We start from the raw sequence: 23,026 nt of genomic DNA on the forward strand, positions 1-23,026 counted from the left end.
GAGAACGGACTCATTTTGATGCCCTCAGGAGAGACGGAGAGCAAAATCTGGTTGTCCAAATGATGAGATCCAACAAAGTAACTTCAGAAGACAACACAAGGGGGAAAAAAGTGAATGATTGACAGGAGAATTGGGTCTTCTTTGGGCCAAATTTTGTTTCCCTGACTGTCTAGAGTCCTTCCCTATCCGTTTCTTCTTGCTCGGTTCATCGGAATTTATTTATTGGCAACCCAAGTCCTTTGAAGGGACCAAACCTTTGCCTTTGGGTACTGAGACAGAATTTTTTTTTTTTAAATCCAGAAATTGATTTTGTTAGAACCTGCATGGAAAACACCCTCCTGAAAGAAGACAGGGCAGCAATGGAGAGCTAACAACTTGCAGTTGGGAGTCTCACCAGGATTTGTTTCCCGGTTGTACTTTTCACCTCTAGAGATGAGGATGATGGAGAATTTGTGGTCTCTGTTGTGCGGACTCTCTTTTCTGATTCTATTTCAGGTAATACTCTTATCAGACTTACTTCCCCCATCCTGGAATTTTTCTCTCCTGCTGTATCCCATTCATACAAACCTGCATTTTTGACATTTAAAATAAATAGAAATCTGTATTTTTAACATCTAGGTCTATGGAAACCACACCTGGCTGCAGAAACATCCAGGTATGGAACTTTTTCTTTACTTTTTGACAGCGTTTAAGGTCTTTGCATATGCTCACCCATAACCCTGTTTGTAGAGTTGGGAGAAAACAGTTTTTTAAAATTGTTCTGCAGACGTCAGTGTTTTGCAAAAGTTAGAAGTGCAGTGCTGTATGTTTTTATTCAAAATGTGCATTATAATTATAAATTATCATTATTTTAAAAGTGTACTAGTAGGTGATAGAGATGATATCATGTCCGCAGATACAGCCACAGTCATTACTCATGCACCCTCCAATTAAATAATAAACGGTTTTATTTTTTGCAGATTTTAGGTTTTTGTTTTTTGAAAAACAGATGGGAGCAGTTGCGTGAGGTGTCAGTATTGGTGGGGTTCCAAGGAACTATGGGTGATGCAAAAGGGACATCTTGAAGGAACTGCTCTCGAACTGGGTGTACATCTTTCAGCTTTCTAGAGAGTGAAGTACAGTGGGTGGAGAGTTCAACAATGACTGTAGAGTTTAGGATACCTCACTGTTGAGAAATGTTATTAAGCCCCCCACTCTTGAAAATTCTCCAAATCGCACTTGGCGTAGTAGAACTGAGAGAGGTACAGAAGAGAGCTATCCAAATGATTCCTGGGCTGGGGCACTTCCCTTCCAAGGATAGGCTACAGTGTTTGGAGCTCTTCAGTGCCTTTTTTTAAAGGCACCTGAAAGGGGACTTGATGGAGACAAAAAATTGTGCATGGAGTGGAGAGAGGGGTGTCTTTTCCCTCACATGCAACACCAGAACAGGAGACACCCACAAAAATTGAGTATTGGAAGAGTTAGAACAGACAAAAGGAAGTGTTCCTTTACCCAGTGTCATTAATTCACGGAACTCCTTGCTACAGGATGTAGTGATGGCACTTGGTCTAAATACCTTGAAAAGGGGATTGGACAGATTGATGGAGGAAAAAGTCCATTATGGCTCACAAGCCATGAACGCTACCTGCAGTCTCCTGGTTCTAGAAGCAGGTTATATCAGAATGCCAGATACAAGGGAGGGCACCAGGATGCAGGTCTTTTGTGGTCTTGTGTGCTCCCTGAGGCATCTGGTGGGCCACTGTGAGATACAGGAAGCTGAACTAGATGGGCCTTTGGCCTGATCCAGCAGGGCTTAAATTCTTATGTTCTTACAGCAAAGCACCTTGAAATTCATTCTGAATTTCACTTTGGTGTGAACTGTCACTGTCAAGTCTAAAACATGCAGAAACCCTCCCAAGAGATTTGATATGTCTTAGAGAATCTCATCCAGGCCAGGACAGGTTCAGTGCTTGTGTGTGTGTGGGAGGGGGGGGGCATGAGCACTACCTTAATTCCAGAACCCAGATCAACCAGGTGGGTAGACCTGGGTTTCTGGTTGAACTGGCCTCCGTGGCTGAGGTTTGCCAGGCAGGTAGACCTGAGCTCCCACTCCAAACCCAGATCTACCTATTGGGGGTAGACCTGGGCTCCCATTCCAACTGCCCTCTGGAGCCCCCTTTTCCAGGCAGGTAAACCGGGGCTCTCAGTCATTCTTGGGCTTGGCAGGGCACAATCTTGCTGCTGACACCCTGCTCAGTGGGCATTCCTCTGGTGCCCAACTTCGTTCCCATCCCAGCGGGTCCCCTTCCCTGCTGATGCTACAGTTGGGGGGGGGGGTCACACACCCATAGCTGCCTCCCCCTCCCCCCCGGTATCTGCCCCTGATCCAGACTTGTCTTGAAAACTAGGAGATACTTCTTGGGGAGGAAAAAAAAATGTACAAAACTTTTGGGGCTATCAGGGAGTTACAGACTGAAACTACCACTTGGCCACAAAATGCACAGCCCAATTCTAATCTGGGCTAGTGCTGGTACAGGGACTGCATAAAACAGGCTTGCAATGACTTTTAAGTAAAGAGCATTGGCAGAAAGGCCTGTGCCATCCTGCTGGTGCTGAATCCTGCAGAATGGCTGCCAAAGCAGGTGAGTTCTATGCCAGGCAGGGAGAGTGGAGTGTAGGTGGAGAGAGGGTGTTTCAGGTTGTAGGAGGGCTGCTCAGGTGTGGGGGTAGGGATAGCGGAGGAGGCCCTCACCATATCCCCCTTCCCAGTTCTGAAAACCCAACAACTTGGACTTGTGCCATTGAATTAGCTGGCACAGATCTGAGTAACCCCTTTGGACAGGCTGGGGCTTGAAGCGGGGTAAGGGTTCAAATATTCCCTTTCTTCATGGAGAACTCCAGCCTGCTCAGTGTCAACACTGGATACAGTGTGGGCCCTGCTGTGCTAGCACTGAATAGGATTGGGTTGTCATTGAGTAACACGAGCTGATCACTTTCTGACCTCAGAAGCTAAGCAGGGTCAGGCCTGGTTAGTACTTGGATGGGAGACCGCCCGGGAATACCAAGTGCTGTAGGCTTATACCAGAGTCTTTCCATGCCCGATCTCGTCTGATCTCGGAAGCTAAGCAGGGTCAGGCCTGGTTAGTATCTTGGATGGGAGACCACCTGGGAATACCAGGTGCTGTAGGCTTATACCATAGTCTTTTGAGACTGAAGGTTGCCAGCCATTTAAACAAATGCTAACAACCCAGTCTTGGAAACATGCATGTTCTAGTAGATGTGAATAGAGAGAAAAATTCCAAAGGAAACGGTGCCAGTTTAGTTACCCCTGCTAACTGGCAAAGAAGACCTTCTCCCCCCCCCCACTGCTGATCTGATCAGCAGGGGGGTGAATCCCTGCCCCCCTTCACCCCAGCACAGTCTCTTTTCTAGTGTATGTTTGCTGGTGTTTCTTCAGCATCTTTTCAGATGGTGAGCCCTTTAGGCACAGGGAGCCATTGAGTGAGTTGACTTTTCTCTGCAAACTTCTTTGCAGACTTGTTTTGTTGAAAAAGCAGCCTATAAATATTTTTAATAATAACAATTTAAGAACTGCCAGGCTTAACATCTGCCTTTGTGGGCAAGCACAAAATGCAGAGATGCTCAGGGAAGGGGTCATGGCTAAGGACCCTCCATTTCCCAAGATTCCCTATTCTTGTCCCCATCCCCATTTATACACTGGAACCCTGATTGTAATGGTACTAGGGTATTTGCATCCTGGATAATTGTGTCCCGGTCATTGGTGTCCCTGGGCATTCACTTCCAGTTTTCTCACATCCGCTATTTGCACCGCACTATAACTGGGCAACAAAAAAACTACATCTGGACACAGGGATGTAGGAGCTGTCAGGCCCAATTGGAAACATTTTTTGCAGGTCTGTAGAATCTTACAGCCCAGTCCTACCCTGTGCAGGAACAGGCAGGCCAGCTGGCCTGCAGTGCAGGGTTAGAGGTGGCTGCTCCGAACTCTGGGTTAAGGGGTTGTTTAGCCCTTACCCTGAGTAATGCCCCACTCACCTTAGTGGGGCTTAGATCTGTGCCAGTTACATCTCTGGTGCAGATCCAAGCAGCTTGATGTAACGCCAGGCTGTTTGGAAGGGGGATTAGGATTTGACCTAAGTACCAGAGGCTGGTCCCACCTCCTTTGTGGTCCCAATCCGTCCACAGGTCCACCTTTGCCACCCTCCCTGCCCCAAAATGCCCCTGTTTCACCCTCCCCAACCCCTGGGCAAGCCTCCCTAGGCCAGTGTGAGCTTACCTTCTTCTGGCTTGAATCTGGCATGGGGAGGCCAGCGCACGACCTCACGCTGGTATCCCTGACTCCTAAGGAGGTGCAAACATACCTTATGGCACGTTTATGACACTCCTGCAAGGGATCTGTGCTGGCTCAATTAATGCTGTGGGTTGCACTCTTAGAGGTACAAATAAAATTTATTTTAGACTTTATCTCTTGATGGTAGAATGGAAAGCAATCAAAGTGTGCACTTGGAAAGTGCGTGTGAGTGAATGGACCACATGGATCTAAGCACATTATCATATAAAATTGCAGACTTTTAAGCCTACAAGTAAACAAACAAAATGTGTAGGTGGCTTTTGAAAAGAGAACAGTCTAAAAACCACTGGTTTGAATGACTGTGAAAATGGTTGACAAATGGTTGGCAACCTTCAGTCTGGAAAGACTATGGTAGAAGCCTACGGCACCCAGCATTCTCAGGCGGTCTCCCATCCAAGTACTAACCAGGCCTGACCCTGCTTAGCTTCCGAGATCAGACAAGATCGGGAGATAGTGTTCAGTATAGGGAGATGGTTGGCAACCTTCAGTCTCGAAAGACTATGGTAGAAGCCTACGGCACCCAGCATTCTCAGGCGGTCTCCCATCCAAGTACTAACCAAGCCTGACCCTGCTTAGTAAAAGTATTAATTTTATTTTTTATTTTTACCTTAGCGCAGGGCCCAATTACCCTAGCACAGGGCCCAATTGTAAGTCATTGGTCCAATTGGCTTAAAGCCATCCCTGACTGGGCAACAAACCCCATGTACGCATGCTAAACCTCTTATCCTAACCTTAATTTTAAAAACCTTAGCATTCCAAAAATAATAGTAAAAAATACACCTAATATAAATGTGCGTGCACTGGGACACAAATTTCCAGGGCACAAAAAAAGGAGGTGCACATGTCCAGGGATGTCAATGCCTGGGATACATTTGGCCAGGGCACAGTTGTCGAGGTCTCAGTGATCCTGTCACTGTTTGTAATGCCTCTGGAGAACCTGCACTGGACCCTCAAAGCACGGTCGTCTGAGCCCTCTCACACAAGCAAACTTTCAGCAAGTGGTCCCCCCCAAGGGTCCAGCACAGATCATGCTGACCAGCTTCACTGTGACACTGAGCAAAAGTAGAGTGTATTGTATGGGTGAGAAGAACCCCATCGATGTGCAACAATGCGCCGCTAGAAAATACATCACAGAAGTTGTTGCAAATTCCTGGCATCTCAAGACCTAAAAGCAAAAGCAGCAGCCAAAACCTCACAAAACAACGCGCACACGCACGCGCGCGCACACTCACACACACCCTCTCTTTGGGGAAATTTAAGTCAAGGCAGCCTTGCAGTTACTTGGCCCACAAGCCACGTAGTGGTATTCAAATATTGTCTTGGGGCCAAACTACATGCTCAGAAATGCCTGTGTCATTTTTCCTCTTCAGAGAACAGAAGTGTGTGTGTGTGTGTGTGTGGGGTGTGTGTGTGTGACTGATTTGAACTAGGGCTGTTGTGCAGGGGACAGGAGCACTTAACTCTTTACCGCCATGCAAATTTCCTGCTTGATATCACTCTCTGGGGTAGTGATCAGAGAGGAAGGAGAACTTGTATAGCACGTTTTAAATTATGTGCAGCACGCCACATCTGTCTTGTATGAACCCTGTAGGAGCAGGATTATTACCCCCATATTGCAGATGGGGAAGACTGAGGCCAAGGGGGAGAAGCTTGTCTCTACTGCAGTACTTTCTCCTGCATCCCTTTGTGGACAGTGGGAACAGTTTTCCAGTGGGGAAAAAAAATTTAAAAAGTCATTGGTCACTCAGAGCAGCTCGCAATTGTGAGTGTGCAGTAATCCTGGAAGTAATTGGTGGTGATGTCATCACATAACAGCAGTTACTTCCGGGGCAGGCAGTTCCAGGTGGTGACGTCTGATGTCACAGCCCTGCGTACCAGATGCCCTAGTTATGCCACTGTTCCCTCCCCACCCCCCATTACACCCTCACTTTGCCCCTGTGCTGCCCGGTGGGAGCTTACCTGTTCCATCGGGTACAACGTTGGGACCCACTGCTGGCAGGGCAGTGCAGGCCTTCCTGCTTCTTACTCTCAGGGTGTCACGGAGCACTTCATGACACTCTTGTGGCACCCTAGGCTGGTGCAGCAGTCGCTGCGCCGGCATAAGCGCCGGGTGGGATTGCACCATAAGTTATTGATGAGCAATGTCATTATTTGTGGTTCACCCTTGGTTTGCTTAAGTTCTGTGGGGTTTTTTTTTGGGGGGGGGGAGAAATTTACACCTTTGAATCACAAAAGCAATAAAATCTAACATGTTTTCCCTCATAACATCCAATTACAGCATATAAAATATCCATCCAGTTTCACATATGCTGGTCTTCGTGGATTACAGACCTATAAAGAACTTTTTTTTTTTTTTAGTTGCCAGGGATGTTTGAATGAATTTAGGATATTTTTGGGTTGCTGAATCCACAAATGGCATTAGTTTTGCCTGACTGGCTCTAGTCTAGGGGATATGGCATAGCCGCCTTCTTTGCTGATTCAAGCAGCATCCTTGTGAGGAAGCCGATACCATGGGGAGCTGCTGGACAGCCCAATCGTATCCAACTTTCCAGCGTTGATTCCATTGCAATGCAGCCCCAAGGTAGGGAAACAAATGCTCCCTTGCCTTGGGAATGCCTCTGTGTCTGCCCCTTCTGCTATAGGATGCAGTTCATGCCCTGTTGGCACAGCTGCATCGGTACTGGAAAGTTGGATAGGATTGGGCCCTGAATCGGCACGTACGGTGGGTATGCTGTATCTCCTACACTAGAGGCAACCGGGCAAAACCAATGCCATTTGTGGATTCAGCACCCCAAATATATCCAAGAATAGGCTAACTTTTAAGACAGCAAAATGTCTTAGGGATTTACTCCTCCTTAGGGAAGGATTTACCCTTTGCCATCTGTGGCCAAAGATCCTGCAGGGAAACTAGCCAAAAAATCTTTTTGGCACTGATAGGCAAGACCAGGTACTGGCGTAGCTAGAGGGGGGGGGCAGCGCACTACGTTTTGCAGGGAGCCTCCCTGCAGCGTGCAAGCGGCTCCTCCCCTCCCTTGGGAGCCATTCACCTCTGTTTCTCTTCCCCCCCCTGCCCACATGGCTCCCAAGGGGAGGGGAGGAGCTGCTTGCACGCTGCAGGTAGGCTCCCTGGAAAACTTAGTGCGCTCCTCCCTCACCAGGTGAGGCTCCTCTTTGTCTATAAATGCGTGACCTGAACTGGAACAGAAAGAGGAGAACAGAGACAAAGAGGATGAAGGGAGGAGAAGAGAGTGGCAGGCTAGAAAGCATCTCCACTCTCCTCTTCTGCTCCCTCCCCCCTCTTCCTGTCCCAGTTCAAGGTGTGGGAGGGGAAACAGCAGCAGTGAGGTGGCGCCCTTCACCAATCTGTGCCTGAAGCATTTGCCTCACTCGGCCTCGCAGATGGGCCAGCTATGGGGGAGAAACACGGGGGTGTGAGAACTCTCCTTCTAGGCTCTGGCATTAATGAAGTCCTGGGGTCCAGTTCTGGCTGCCAAAGAAAACGCCTTGCGGTTCATTTTCAACTTGTGATCTGAACTTGTGCAAGCTTTCTGGAATGTTTGGACAGCACATGTGTTGGGCCGATGCAACACTCTCACTGCACGTTTACCATTTCACTCCTTTCTCTCTCTGAATGCCTGCATCTCCCCTCCCCCCATTCCCCCAAGACCCTGGGATGTTACCAGGTAACAGAGTGAAATAGCGTCTTCTTCTGGATGAGATTCCTTCCAGCTGTCTTCTGATGTCACTGACAGTGAGCAGTCCCTCTCCTTAAAGGCAGCTCTCTGGTTCCGCACAGGTCATGTTCCACAGACTATATTCTCAGGTTTTTATTTCTTAGCCTAGAAATGGGGGTTCGCTTTCAAGCAAAGTGCCGGCTGTGGCTGCAGGCAACCCACTCTCCCGTGTGTGGGGCTCAGTTGTGCCAAATTGGCAAAATTGGGCTGACAGCCATGCCAGCAAACCAGCATCCTGGTTCCTGCATTAAGGGAAAGGATGATCTGCTTGTTGTGGCCTCCTGCATTCTGTGCTCTCTTTCCTCGCCCAACCTCTTTTAAAGGGCAGGATCCAGGCCACTATATGGGTGCAACCGGTGACGTAGGCTCAAGTGCTGCGACTCATTCCCAAGTTGGACTTCAGTCCTATCAATCGCTGACTCGGACTTGGGACCAAGAGGCAGCGACTTGGGACTCGACTCGGGATGCGAAGCCATTTTTGCATCTGAGTTGCTGGGTGAATGTTCTTGTTAATGTACTTTACCAGCACTTACCGACCTCCTGGGTGATCCAGAAGTGAGCATGATCACCCAGGCAAGGCAGGAAGTGCATGTCTTGCCCAGGCAATCATACTGGCTCCAGACTGCCTGGGGCTTGAGGGTCCAAACTTGAGACTTGATTCGAGACTTGGGGTTAGGGACTTGAATACATCACTGAGTTGCATCACACTACTGCCTCCACTACCACCATCCCTTCCTGCCCTGCGGATCATCCCTGTCCGGCCAGGCAAAACAGTGCTGTGCAGGGTTTCTGTTTTCTGTCTCCAACCTGTTTGGCATGTTCTGCCTCCCCAGAGATGGAGGATTTTATTCCTAGAACTCTTCAATGGTTTGTTTTGTCATCCTGTCCACCTGGATCCCAGCATGTGACCATCTGCAGCTGAAGAAGGTACTCCAGGAAACACAATGTTCTCATGTAGCTGCAGGGCTTATTTATTGATCGGAAGCAGGAGGAAGGGGGGGAAGAGAGAGATACAGCCCAGATGTTCTCAGTTCGTATGTATACACAGAGCAGAAGCGTGGCTAATTTTGTGTTTTTCCAGATGTTACCTTGAATGTGGGGGTCTTTTTTCCATCAAAGGAGCTTCATTTGTTCTGAGGGGCTGGTTTTTTGGGGGAATGAGAAATTCCCGCACTTATGACCAGGAAGTGGGTGCAAAGGTGGGGCTATGCAGTGAAGGAGGTGGGGCTATGTAGAGGCCAGTGGAACTGAGTCGGGGGGGGGGATGATATGTTCCTGGAGATGGGGAGGTAGGTCTGTAGTTTTTCATACTGAAGGTCCTCATTCATTCCCTTTGTGGGACAGCTTTGCAAAACCATAAGACTCCTGTGCAGCGGTTCCCAAATTTACTGGGATCACAATGCCCCCTGCATCTTCTTCTTCCCAGCTGAGTCGGGCACCAGCTTCTGGGATCTCACAAGATTTTGCAAGATCCAAGATGGCAGTGCCCAACTGGAACAGGTAGAAGGAGTGACAGCGAACATCCCGGAACATCCCGCCACAAGCAACACCCTAAGGCAGGGGTCTCCAAACTTTTTGAGTTGTCGGCCACATAGAATATCTGAAATGGTTGAGGGCCAGGAAATAAATAAATTTAAATACATACATACATACATAAGAGACGGGAGAGGGGGAATAGGTTTTGAAAAATTAATTTTAGGAGAATGAATTATTGAAAGGAGGAATATGGTACAACATCAATATTTTTGGAAAAACATTTTTTGAATTGATTAGTACACATTGAGGACTCCTTTTAAAATACATCATTACTTAAATATAGACTTAAACATGTATTATTAATTAATATTACTTATTTACTTAATCATATTAGTAAACAAACCTTATTGTTATCAAACAACAAGGTAAATCCCCCTTCAAATATCCCTTCAGAATCAATGTTGAAATTATTACTGCACTGAACTGCCTTTTTCGTAGCCTCCAGTCAATGGCCACCCTATTTGCTGAGGAGGACCTTCCAAAGAGGGCAGGGGAAGTCCATTATAGGGGGGATGATGGCTTGCACTAAAGCGCAAACCATGTTGACAAGAGGGGTGCGGAGGGGGGGGGAGGTGATAAAAGAGCTCACGTCTCCAACTGAAAACTTGGACAAGGGAGGCCAGGATCCAAGCTGGAAGGTGGATCCCTTTTCTTCTTCTGGGCTTTGAAATGTTCACTAAACTCTCCCCACAGCCCCTTGTCCAGGACAGAGTACAATGCCAGCCTTTCTCCCACGGAGATGGAAAGACACAGTCTCCCCACCTTGCAAAGTCAGACAGAACAACTTGCTAGCCCCGCTTGGGCCCCGAATGGGGTGGAGGGGAGAGTTAGGTTTCATGTCCTAATCTCTTTCCTTCCTGCAAATCTCAGTGCTTTGCACCCCTTCTAGCTATGCTACTGGGGTCATCCTCAGGAGGGGGTACAGGGCTTCTGCAGCCCGCTGGAGAGGGACGTTACGCCACAGAAGGAAGGAAAGAAATTAGGACATGAAAGCAGCCCACAAATAACTATTTGAAAGTCGCATGACTTGGGGCTGCTGTCCAAGGACCCAGTCTTATTTTGGCATGACCCCTTCTTATCCCTTGCACAGGTTCTCTCTCTCCCCCCCTCCCCCGCTGGTTTGCTGTTCCAGGAGCTCTGCCTGTGAGCTTCCTGTCCAGAGGGCAGCCCAACCCCATCTGAAGCTTGGCACCAGCTACCTAAGCCCACCCCTCTAGTCACCAACTCCCTCCTGGCTCTAGGGAGAGTGAGGCTCAGTACAAGCCCAGCAGCATGCTCTCAGTCACATCTGGCGCTATCTTCTCCAGGTGTACCGCGATAATGATAGTGAGGCCCCAGGCTTGCATGCCCCTCCCCCCAGAGGTTCTGTGGTCCTCCCAGTTGGATGTGCAGCAGGGGAACAGGCCGGCCAGATGAAATCCTCTGGGGGGACCAGATGTGGCCCATGGGTCAGGTGCCATAACACACGTTTTGGGAACACCTGCTCGTATATATGAAATGGTGACAGTGAGGACACAATTCATCCAGGAACGTGGTGTCCACCTTCTGTCTTTTCTTTCGATGTGGAACACCCACTTACAACATTGTGTTTTCTTGACAGGCTTTGATGTCCTCGCCCAGGCGTCGCACTACTGGCCGCTGGAGACTGTGGAAGGAATCAATGAGTTGCGGGACACAAATGGAGGTAGACCCTTGATCTGTGACCCTGAGAGTAACTTCATCCTGTATGGAAAGCCAGCGCATAGGGAAGTGGAGCAGAGAGATCTCAGCTCCATTTAATGTCATGCCCAATTGTGTTATCAAGCCCATGTTTGGAACCCAGATGGTTCCAAAAAGAGATTTCTGAAGTGAGGTCCAAAAACAGAACCAGGTGATGACACAAGAGAGCTGACACTGAACAAATATGGGGGGGGGGGATAACCAGCAGCAAAAGATGAGACCAATGGCACCTGCAAGATTAACCTTTGTCATGCACTCACCTGATGACAAAGAAAAAACTGGAGAAACGGGGTCATTTGGGGTGAATTGGAAACACTAATTCACATACTGCACAATTATTTCCCCACATTTTTATACTGACTTCCTCCAAGGAGCTCAGGGGCTCCTCCCCTTCTTTTGTCTTCAAAACAACCCTGTGAGGTAGGTGAGACTGAGTGAGACGGTGAGTGGCCCGAGGTCACCCAGGAAGCTTCATGGCTGAGCGGGGATTCAAAACTGGGTCTTCCAGGTCTAAGTCCAGCGCCAGAATCATGACTCGATCCTGCAGGTAATGAATGACGAATATGTGAATTGGAAACAGCAGTGCAGTACAGTACAATCTTGTTCATGCTGTCTCAGAAGTAAGTTCCATGGAGAACATAAGTGGAGCCCAGCTAGATCAGGTCAAAGACCCATGTCTTTGGGCATAAAAACATGAGAACATCAGAAGAGCCCTGCTGGATCTGACCAAAGGCCCATCTAGTCCAGCTTCCTGTCTCTCATAGTGGCCCACAGTGGTAGTGGGTATGCCTTTTCTTGCATACAGTTGTCCCATTCCCTTTTAAAGCTAGTGGCCATCACCACATCTTGTGGCAACCAGTTCCACAGGTGAATCATGCAGCTCTTCTCATTCCATTGCATTCATTGGGCTTGCTTGCAAATGTGCATACAATAACAGGGCCAGCTTTGTTTTGACTGCATAATCTCAGTTGTTAAGGCCAGGGGTTTAGCACCCAGAGAAGGTTTTCTTTATCTGACACGGAGACTGATCCGTTTCCCGCTGTGTGACAATCAATTTGCTGATGATCTTGCGTATTCCTTGCTGGAACAGTCCGTGTTTCATGTATTTTCTCATCCCATTGCTCATGATTTCAAGTAGTCATTGTTTTGTCTTGCTGAATGGTTCTTTTTATAAATCCTCCAAACATCATAAGCTTGCTGTTCATGTCAATTCATTTTATTTGTTGAAATCCATGCATGGCTGTGCTCCAATTCCCTATCTCTCGATTGCTTACTTATGTGGATGTCAGGGTCACTAAATTTTTTTTTTTAGCAAAACACACACACCTGGGTCCATGAGAGCAGGGGTACATTGTATCTGGGCCCATGAGAACAGGGTGCAGGGGTTATCTGGGCCTGGGGTCAAAAAGGGGGTATGGGAGCCAAAGGAGGGGAGCTGGAAATGTCTTAGGATCTCAGAAAATGTTTGCATGTATTGTGTGAAGACTGGCACTCATATTTTGAGTACGCTTACATAGGACACAATCCTAACCCACTTAAGAGCAATGCAGCTTTGAGGTAAGGGAACAAACATCCCTTTACTTTGAGGAGGCCTCAGTGACTGCCCCCCAACTGCGGGTTGCCTCATATATCCCATTGGCACAGCTATGCCGGTGCTGGAAAGTGGGTGAGGATTTGGGCCATAGTTTTATATACTGTAATTCATAGAAATTATGATCCAGTGGAGCCCTAAAGAAACTTTGTACCTAAAAAGGGGCCCAAAAGGAACTTTTTACCTCCTAAAGAAACACTGTACCCCGATAAAATTCCTCTTGGAGGCCCACACTCCCCTTGTGCTGAGTTGTCATCCACACAAGTTATCGCTATGAAAACAACAGAACAACCTGATATTGTAGTGTAAAAATTAAAGGAACACCATCAAAAATGAAATATAGCCAGACATTAATAGCTATTAGTCATGAAACATAAGTACGTAAGAAGAACCCTGCTGGATTAGGCCAAAGGTCCATCTAGTGCAGCTTCCTGTATGGCCCACCAAATGCCTTAGGGAGCACACGACCACAAGATCCCTGCATTCTGGTGCCCTTCTTTTTCACCTGGCATCAATGCAACCACCACTACCAGTGGCAGTCTCCCCCTTTTTTGTGTCTAGTACATGATATTCAGGGATAGAGGTTTTATTTATCATTCAGTGTGACAGATTTTGGTGTGTCCGGGGCCCCCACCCTGATTGCACTCTGGTGGGAGGTCTGCTAATGTGGGTCACTTCTCCATACTTCACATTTTATTCTCCACATTGAGAGATATGGATTGCTTGTTTCATTTTCATCCGACATATGTTCATTCATTTCATTGCGCTCTCTCTCTTTCTTTGTCGTTCCACCAGCTGTCAGACCGCACAACTTCACTGTGTTCCCTTCTCATAATTCCACTTTTGTGTATACCAATGATTCTGCCTACTCTAACATCTCTGCTACTGTAGGTGAGGATTCAGTATGTCCCGTCTCTATTTGTCAAGCGTCGGCCTTTCTGATTTAATGGTGGAAATGGAATTGACAGCCCACTCCTATAATTTTCCCTCCGCCGTCACATGCAGCCACACTGCGTGTGATGGTGGGGGGACCGCAATCAGGAGGCTTGAGAAAGGTAAGCAGAAATATTTTCCCTTACCCCTCCATAAGCCTCTCAATTGCCGGTGGGTAGGAGAAAACAGCTTTTTTCCCCCACAGTTTTTTGTGTTTTCTAATGTTAGAAGTGCAGGAAGCAGTACTATGTGTTTCTATTCCAAATTTACATTATGATAAATTATAATCACTTTAAAAGTGATAGAAGGTAGATGATAGAAGTGGTATAGTGTCAGCAGATACAGCCACAGTCATTAAACGCCCCCCCCCATTTAATAATAATTTAAAAATGAAGAATTTTTTTTTTTTGCAGATACTGGTTTTCTTATTTTGTTTGCAAAAATGAGAAGTACAGAGAAGTTTTATTTTGTTATCACAGTTTTACCCCACCTCCACTAAGACCTCCTTAGACCTATGCCAGTTGTATACCAGTTATATGGCTGGTGCAAGTCCAAGGAGAGAAAGAAGGTGGGTCAGGAGAAAGAGGGTGACAGGGATCGCATCCCAGTGCAAGTCACTTGTGCTGGGATACATTCCGACCCACCTCTAACATACCTCTTTCCATCTCCCAGTTGCCCCACCCTCCCACCCTTCTGCCCCATTCTACCCGCCCTACCAACTTACCAAAATCATCAGGGTCTCTCCTGGTCACAACAGTGCACATGTGCTTCTTGTCTTTTGCAGCAGCAACCCAGAAGCACAAAGTTACACGTGTTTCTGTAACAGTATTTGTGACACCCCATAAAGCAAACTCTATCACCAGAATGTTAGTTCTGGCAGCAGAGCTAAAGAATAAGATTGGGCAGTCTGTTATTTGTTTTAAATAGAAGCTTTTTATCTTCAAAACCGAGTATGCAGGAGACTTTGTTATTGCTAACCATGGTTACTGTTAGTGCTAACCATGGTTATGTCTCCTTAACAGATCTATGCCAAGTTTTTTGCAGTGTGTGAAGAATTTGAGGGAAGGGATCTTTGAGATGGTATCTGGGGAAAGGGTGGGAAGAGAATTTCTATGAACATAATGGTTTTTGGAGATAGAGCCCAGGGGAGGGGATTAGATAGGAGGCGAGCAATTTCAAATTGTTGGCATCATCTCCTTAGGTTGTTTTGGGTTGACAAGGATATTTTAAAATGAGCATGTTGTCCAACATTTTCCTTTTTTAGATATTGTGGAAGGAATAGTGAATAAAGGCATATGCGTCCCGCATGAGAAGGGGGTTACGTTTCTTCTTTTTGGGAGCCACCAGAACTCTTGCATTACTAATCCAGAATTTTGTGAACCTAAAGGTTAGTATATTGTATCTTTTATTTGGTTGTTATTAGCTAAATGAATGCAAACAAAGAGGAAAACAAGGGATCGGGGGGGGGGCACTTGCAATAATCTCTTATGTAGGTTGGTTATGGGCAAAAATGTATCTATTCTGCAGATCCATTAAAAAAATAATATTCAAATTCTGTTCCTAAGAATGCAAATGCTGCTATCAAAATAAATTATGCAATAATTTAACTCTGGGATTGAAAAATCAGAACAGAGAGTCCCCAAATAGGATCCTTGCGGGGGGGGGGTCCTCTTGTTCTGTGCATTTTCGTTGCTTCCTTTTGCATCACCATAGCTGAGCTATCCCTCCCCCACCAACCCCCAGGAGTAGGGAAGATATCTCAAGGTGCTGATGAGGAATAATATATAGTTTGTCTATCTCAGAGGGCTCATCGAAAGCATCTTCTTCTGAGCACAAAGAAAACTCGTCTTAACCTTTACAGCCCAAAGGGCTTGTGATAAAGGGCCACTTCTTCCCATGGGGAAGCTCTCAGTCTCTGCCATGTCCCACCCATCTGTAATGGAAATGTGCAAGATCCCTGGAGGAGACAGGGTGTGGTATCAATAGTGGCCCTTTGCTTTGGCAGGCAAGCAAGGGGTTAACTCCAGGGCCTCCCAGGGCCTTAGATTGCAGTGATTGTGCTGCACAGCTGCAGCCACTTGGAGGCGAAATGGCCCATAGGGTTAAAAGCAGCACCTGCAGGAAGGAAAAGGGTGTGGGTAGTAGAAGGAGGAAAGCTTGGAGCAGGCAGGCAGGAGTTAAACTGAGGGATTAATGGATTGAGGAACTAATGGACTAGCTGATGGACCTGTTGACTGACCAATGGACTAACTGACTAATGGACAGACAGGCAAATGAACACCTGAGGATTGCTGAAAAGGGGACTGCTGGAATGGAGACTGCAGGAGACGCTGGAGATTGGTGTGTGGCTGCCATGCCCAAGACCTACTGAGGATCAAGGTGTTGCTGTGGTGGCTGGAGAAGCTGCTGGCAGGAGAGGGGAGGAAGAGGACCTCTGCAGATCGAACAAATGAGCTGCCCTGGTGCAGTGCAGAACTAGGGCCGTTGTTGGGGAATGAAGGGGAGCAAATTAGCGGAAAGTGGGCATAAGAGTGAATCTTGGACTGGGACTCCTGCAGAACAGCATCACATTCCTGTTTGGTTGAGAGGCACAAAAGGAATGAAATCTGTCTGTGGTCTTAGAAGAGCTTGAGGTCCATGCCCCTAGTCCTCATGAACAACCCCCTGTTCCGTTTGTCTCCCCCCCCGTCCATTAGGTGTCACATTTTCATTTTTCTGGAAGACCCAGAAGCAGCAGCAGCCCCAACCTCCCCCGGCTTATGGAGACCAGGTCCTTTCCAGGGGGTTTAAGATCTACTTCAGTGAAAACAAAGGCTCCATTGAACTGTTTAATCGTCAGATTTCAAAGAAGTGGGAGGCTCGCTTCATCCCCCCAGGTAAACTTGCGTGATCTAGATGTCTGGATTGTGGCAGAGGCTAGCTGTGGTACAGAGTAACCCATCAATGCAGTCATGTATTAAAGGTCACCTTCATGGAACCTTCCAGAAATGAATGAATGAATGTGAATCAGTGCCTTGGTGAGTCCACCAAGCCCTAATATGGAGGCTTACCTTAGCAGCAACAGTTTTGTCACCCACAATGGAATTCCCCTGCCCCGATGCTGTGTGAGAGTCATCCAGCAATGGGAGACAGGAGCACTGTGTCATGGGTGGAAAAGATGGAGCATTCTGAGATATTGCTGTGCTCCCAGATAAAGTAAGCACCTGTTAGGACTTGGGGGAAAGCTTATTTTTGTAGCAGTGTCTCATAGCGCTGCTCCCCGGCTACCATCTTTTTTCATCACGTCAGGCAGGCTCTGAGAGCCCAAACTGTTGTCCCTCTAATGGTCCTGTGCTCCCAGTCACTTACACCTGCTCTGATAACCTTAGCCCTGCTTTGCTCTGCTTTCTCAGGTCCCCAGTGGACTCACGTCCTGTTCACCTGGAAGTCTGAAGACGGCCTCAAAGTTTACGTCAACGGGACGTTGAACACCACCGATCCCAACGGGAGCGCTTTCTACAGCTACGAGGATTCGAATTCCAACATGTTGACGGGGTCAGAGGGCGACCAGACTGAGCGTTACATCAATGGGGCTTTTGATGAATTTATCATCTGGGAACGAGTTCTCATGCCCAATGAGATTGAGCAATATTTTGCGGCTGCCATAGGTAGGTGGATAGCCTGCTTTCCTTGCAGTTGGAACGTAAGAACATCAGAACAGCTCCTCTGGATCAGGCCGAAGACCCATTCTGTCCAGATTCTTGTATCACTCAGTGGCCCACCGCATGCCTCAGGGAGCACACAAGACAACACATGCAACCTGTTGTCGCTTCCTTGCAACTGGCATTTGGGGGTAGCCTACCTCTAAAACCCGGAGGTTGCACATACCCATCACGGCTTGTAACCTGTGACGGACTTATCCTCCATTGGTCTGTCCACGCCCCCCTTTTCTAGGCATCTAGGTCTTCAGGTGCCATCACTACATCCTGTGGCAAGGGGTTCCACAGGTTCGTTACTCGTTGTGTAAAGAAACATTTTCTTTTGTCTGTTCTGCCTCTCCCGCCACTCAGTTTAACCGGATGTCCCCTGGTTCTGGTATTGTGTGAGATGGAATAGAATTTCCCTCACTCCACTCTATCCATATCATGCATCATTATATATTTCTCAATCATGTCCCTGGTCAGAAATGACCAGGGGAGTGAGAGAGGAATTTGCACAGGAGGTGGGAGGAGGTGAAGGGGAAGCACACATTTTCCAAGTTACGATGTGCGAGGAGATTGTGTTATGTCTGGAGTGGATCAACACAAGTGACGTGGATCGAGGCTTTATCTGGAGAACTTAATGGACAAGATTACCTTAATGGGTGGAGGTGCTCTTGGAGATACCTTGATATCTGAGATACCTTGGCAGCACACACCATCTGTTCACTGGACAGGAAAAAACAGGTGGGCTTAGTGAGGTTGCAATCCTACCCACACTTTTCTGGGAGTAAGCTCCATTGACTGTAATGGGGCTTACTTCTGAGTAGGGAGGCATAGGATTGGGCTCTGAATCCCTTCACACACCAGCAAGCAAAAACATATTTCTTTACTCAACTTGTCAATACTCTATGGAACTCCTTGCCACGTGATGTGGTGATGTCACCTGGCCTAGATGCCTTTAAAAAGCAGATAGGGGAAATTGATGGATGAAAAATCCAGCAGGACTCTTTTTATGCTCCTGTGCCAGTCTTATGATAGAAGGCCAGTATTTATGAGACTTTCCTTCTGTTTTTACCTTGGCTTTGTGTGTCTTATCTTACATCAAGTAATGCAATAATTAAGGCAAAGAAGCAAGTCATGCATAATGGACTGATGGGGGGGTGGGGAGAGGTGTCCTGTAGTGTCAAAAGTCTATTAAATCCAAGCACACGGAAGTCAGTGGAGCCACACATGCGCAAAATGTGCATAGCTGGTTTTTACTGACGAACAAAGTGTCTGATGTTTTCGATGCCTCTTAAAGCGAGAGCTCACTGCAGATACATTTTCTTTCTAGGTGATCAACCTTTGATTTCCTCAACAGTTCCGTGGGGTCGACAAGCTACACTCCCAACGGTAGGGGAATTTCTGGAGCCCGTGTCTTATTTTAAGTACTGGTTGTATGTGATGAGGACAAGTGATGTCATTCCATGATTTTAATTCCAAGATCCAAGCTTTGCTGAGAGACAAAATATTGGAGCCCATTTCCTCTTTGTGCAAGACGGCTCTCCCATCCCCATTTCCAGTGCAGCCCTTTCTGAGCTAGCATTGGGATGTTTTAATAGTGACATGCAAAGCAAATGTCAAGGTTTCCTCCAGGGAGTAACAGCTGAGGGTCTCCAAGCGTTCTGTCCATTCTAGAAGGTGAGTGATATTTCTTGGGAAGAATGTGCAGAAGTACATCCTGCACGACCCTATAGTTCCAGGAGTAGTGGGACCGCCTAGAAGAGTGTGCTGTGTAGGGTGCAGGAAGGGGAGAGCTGCAGCTAAGAGGAAATTTGCTGGAATCCTGTGACCTTCTCTTTGTACGAAGTATGACATGTTGGAGGCCAGATTCAACCCAAAACAGGGTCTTGAGGTTCCAGGTCAGTAATTATGCAAGCTTCGGTAGTGAACCCCAGCTTCCATGAAATTCCTTTTCCACGTGTGCGGGGTGGGGTGGGGGTGGGGGTGTGAATCTGGATAAATAGGGCCCACCACATACCCTTATTTATGAGTAATATCCATTCAAATTAAATGTGACTAGGGCTGCAATCCTATACACCAGTAAGTTTCAACCACTGTGCCATGGTACGTTGCCAAATGGTACATGGTGCCAAAAATGGTCCACAGGTGTGCCATAGGAATTTGGGAGAGTGTCATTTATTAGTAGGTCCATTGGGGGATGTGAGACCCCCCCCCACCAGCAGTACCGTGTGCCTTGTCAATTGTCCAAAAACCGATGGTGTACGTTGAAAATTTTAGCGCCTTTTCATTGTGCCCTGAAAAAGGTTGAAAATCGCCACTATTTACACTTATTTTGGAGTAAATTCCATTTCACTCAATGGGATTGAATTCTTGGTAGGCTTGCATAGGCTGTCATTGATAAATTTCTCGTTTCATGTTGCTTCCTCAATGGACCCCATCTGTAATTAGGTTATATTCCTAATTAATACAGTACTTCTAATTCATTTCTTTTAATCACTGGATAACACCTGGTGGCTTTCGGTGCTTAATGATTGATTATTATTCATTATGATTATTCATAAATGAAACAAAATTGTGAATAGTTATTATTATTAATAATAACAGCTGTTATTAATGCTGATACATAAATGTGTGTGCCGTCAAAATGTGTGTGCCGACAACATTTCAGCTTCCACTCTCAAAATTTTCTTTTCTTTTTGAATTTCAAATTATGGTTATGAAATGTGACCTGAAAATAGTTTATGGGTGAATTTTAAGAAAATTGTTTTCACTCCAGAGGCCTCTCCTATCAAATCTCTATTTGATTATCTACACTTCCTTTCAAAAACAAAAGAAAACCTCCCAGCTCCAACAGATCTGCAATTGGGTATCTTAAAAACAAAATGAAAATTCCTCCCTCTCAAATACCAAGTGAAATAAATAAGTTTTTAAACCCTGCTTCCAACCAGAATATCCTCTTTGCAGTTTGTACCCATTGGATTTACTTCGGCTCTCAGAGGCAGCTGGGAACAAATTTTTTCCTTGCTGAATAAGAATTCAATAAAAATTCCATTCTTGCCTCTTCCAACTGGTTGGAGTCTTGCTATTAACAAGCTCTTGTTCTAAGAAAGGCAACTGTTTATTTCGAAGGTGTGGGAAATGGGGATCAAGAAGCCTCATTCTTCCTGTGCTGCTCTTTCAGCTCTCACAGAATGCCTATCGGCCCATCATTCTAGACCTCATGGAGGAGAGGGGAAAGTTCCACTCCTCAGATGCCTTCCTGGAGTACCTGGACAACATTTCCCATGCCTTGCCCAACACATCTCTCTCGGCAGAAACAGCTTACAACCTCACAGAGGTAAATTTCTCTTGTCATCTATGAATCCGTTGACCGTGGCACCTTATCAATTGGCGAGGCTAAATTTCCTGTCTCTCAGTCGAACAAATAAAGCTGTCGGTGGAGGCGAAAGTGAGAACAAAAACTATATGGGCTTGCCCAGCAGTAAAGAAATATTACTTTAATATCAGAAATGCAATTTACAGCATTCCAAAGATATTTACAAATTGAGATCCTATACAGTAATTCTTAATTATTGTTTTTATACAAGGATTTTAATTAGAAACCTAGCAACGTATTACTGTAGGAAGAATTTTATAGGCTAAGTATTTATTAGAGGCTAGAAAGAAGGCCCACTGTAAACGAAAGAGAGCGGAAGGTTCAAGGGTTTGCTAATTTAGCTAAATTGACTTACGACTGGAGATGGGAAGACAAGGTGGTCATCACTGCGAGGAAAACGGGTGACCCTGCATGGTCTGTTGGAACTGTAAAATGAAATTAGCTGCAAGCGTGGGCTGTGTACGTGATTTAGTTCAATCTGGTGTCTGTGTGTATATATTGTAGATATTTTTATTTTTTGAAAAGGAAGGAATGGAAGAAGGGTTGCTTTGTTATAACAGCAAGGTTTGTTTCATGTGGCAGACTGAGGAGGGCGGCAAACTGGTGGTGCTGAATCCCTGCGCCCACCCATCCCCTCTTGTGGCTGCCCCACTGGGCTGCTGCCTCTGTCCTCTTCCTGTACCCTGTCCTTGGATAGTGCATGAGAAGAGGGTTGGGCATGTGTCTCTCGCCTCCTCTTCCAGTTCCACGGATGGGATGTTGCAATCCTTTCCTCAGGTGCTCTCCATAGAGAGAAGTACTTTTCTCTCTTGCACAGCACCAGAATCAGGAGACATTCACTAAAACGGAGTATTGGGAGAGTTAGAACAGAAAAAAAGGACGTATTTCTTGACCCAGTGTGTCATTACTCTGTGGAACTCCTTGCCATGATGTGCTGATGACATCTGCCCTAGATGCCTTTAAAAGGGGAAAAGGTGCAGAAGATGGCAAATTATTGCTGGGATGGGGCACCTCCCTTACAAGGAAAGGCTACAGTGTTTGGAGCTCTTCAGTCTAGAAAAAAGGTGCCTGAGGAAGGACATGATTGAGACATATGAATTATGACTCAAATTATGTAGGGGATGGATAGAGTGGATTCAAAGAGACTCTTTCCCCTTTCACATAACACCAGAACCAGGGGACATCCACTAAAATTGAATGTTGGGAGAGTTGGGACAGACAAAAAATAATTTCTTTACCCAGCAAGTAATTAGTCTGTGGAACACCTTTCCAGAGGATGTGGTGATGGCATCTGGCCTAGATGCCTTTAGAAGGGGATTGAACAGATTTTTGGAGGAAAAGTCCATCACAGGTTACAAGCCATGAAAGGTATGTGCAACCTCCTGATGTTAGAAGTACGCTACCTCAGAATGCCAGATGCAAGGGGGGGGCACCAGGATACAGGTCTCTTGTATGTTCCCGGAGGCATTTGGTGGGCCACTTTGAGATACAAGAAGCTGGATTAGATGGGCCTTTGGCCTTATCCAACATGGCTTTTCTTATGTTCTTATGTCCATCTGGAAGATTTCTTTGGAGAGGGCTGTCCTTTTCTGTCACTTTTTGGAAGGTGCCTTGGTGGAGAGGATTCTGGAAGTGGAGAGATTTGCCTCTCAGGATCTCTCCTCCCACCTGGCCATTTCACAAGAGGCAGTGGCAGAAGAAAAGGATGACTAAGGTGTGGTGGTGGGGGGGTGTGTGTGTGTGGAGGGTCCTGGCAAGGGTGGGAACTGGAAGGATTTGGTGCTATTTGGAGTGTCCTGGACTGTCCCAGAGAGAGGCCCCCAAACGCTGTAGACTGAGAGTAGGGCTGGCCTTAGTAGCCGCAGAGCCCCATTGGAAATAATATTTGTGGGGCCCCAGGTTCACAGCCAAAGTCTGTAGAACCTTCAAGATATCAGTACAACTTATTATAGATTTTTGGATCTCAGTGGTAGAATGGAAAGCAATCAAAATATGCACTTAAAAAAGTGCATGTGAGTTAACAGACCAAATGGATCTAAGCACATTTTAAGATAAAAATTGCATAGATTGCAAGAGCACAATCCTTTGCATGTCTGCTCTGAA

At 46.6% G+C, this 23,026-nt stretch overlaps 1 protein-coding gene across 1 annotated transcript in view; it reads left to right on the forward strand.

The window, feature by feature from the left end:
* Positions 1-421: 421 nt before the first annotated feature.
* ADGRD1 (adhesion G protein-coupled receptor D1) overlaps positions 422-23,026 on the forward strand; it is a 235,142-nt gene continuing 212,537 nt past the window's right edge. Inside the window, exons 1-8 of the mRNA XM_066609760.1 lie at positions 422-495; positions 619-655; positions 11,222-11,305; positions 15,129-15,251; positions 16,561-16,740; positions 17,257-17,511; positions 18,878-18,936; positions 20,729-20,884. Coding sequence (XP_066465857.1) covers positions 433-495; positions 619-655; positions 11,222-11,305; positions 15,129-15,251; positions 16,561-16,740; positions 17,257-17,511; positions 18,878-18,936; positions 20,729-20,884 — 957 coding nt within the window. The 5' untranslated portion in view covers positions 422-432. The remainder of the gene's footprint in view (positions 496-618; positions 656-11,221; positions 11,306-15,128; positions 15,252-16,560; positions 16,741-17,256; positions 17,512-18,877; positions 18,937-20,728; positions 20,885-23,026) is intronic.

This window comes from Tiliqua scincoides, chromosome 14 (assembly GCF_035046505.1).
Source record: "Tiliqua scincoides isolate rTilSci1 chromosome 14, rTilSci1.hap2, whole genome shotgun sequence".
Lineage (NCBI taxonomy): Eukaryota > Metazoa > Chordata > Lepidosauria > Squamata > Scincidae > Tiliqua > Tiliqua scincoides.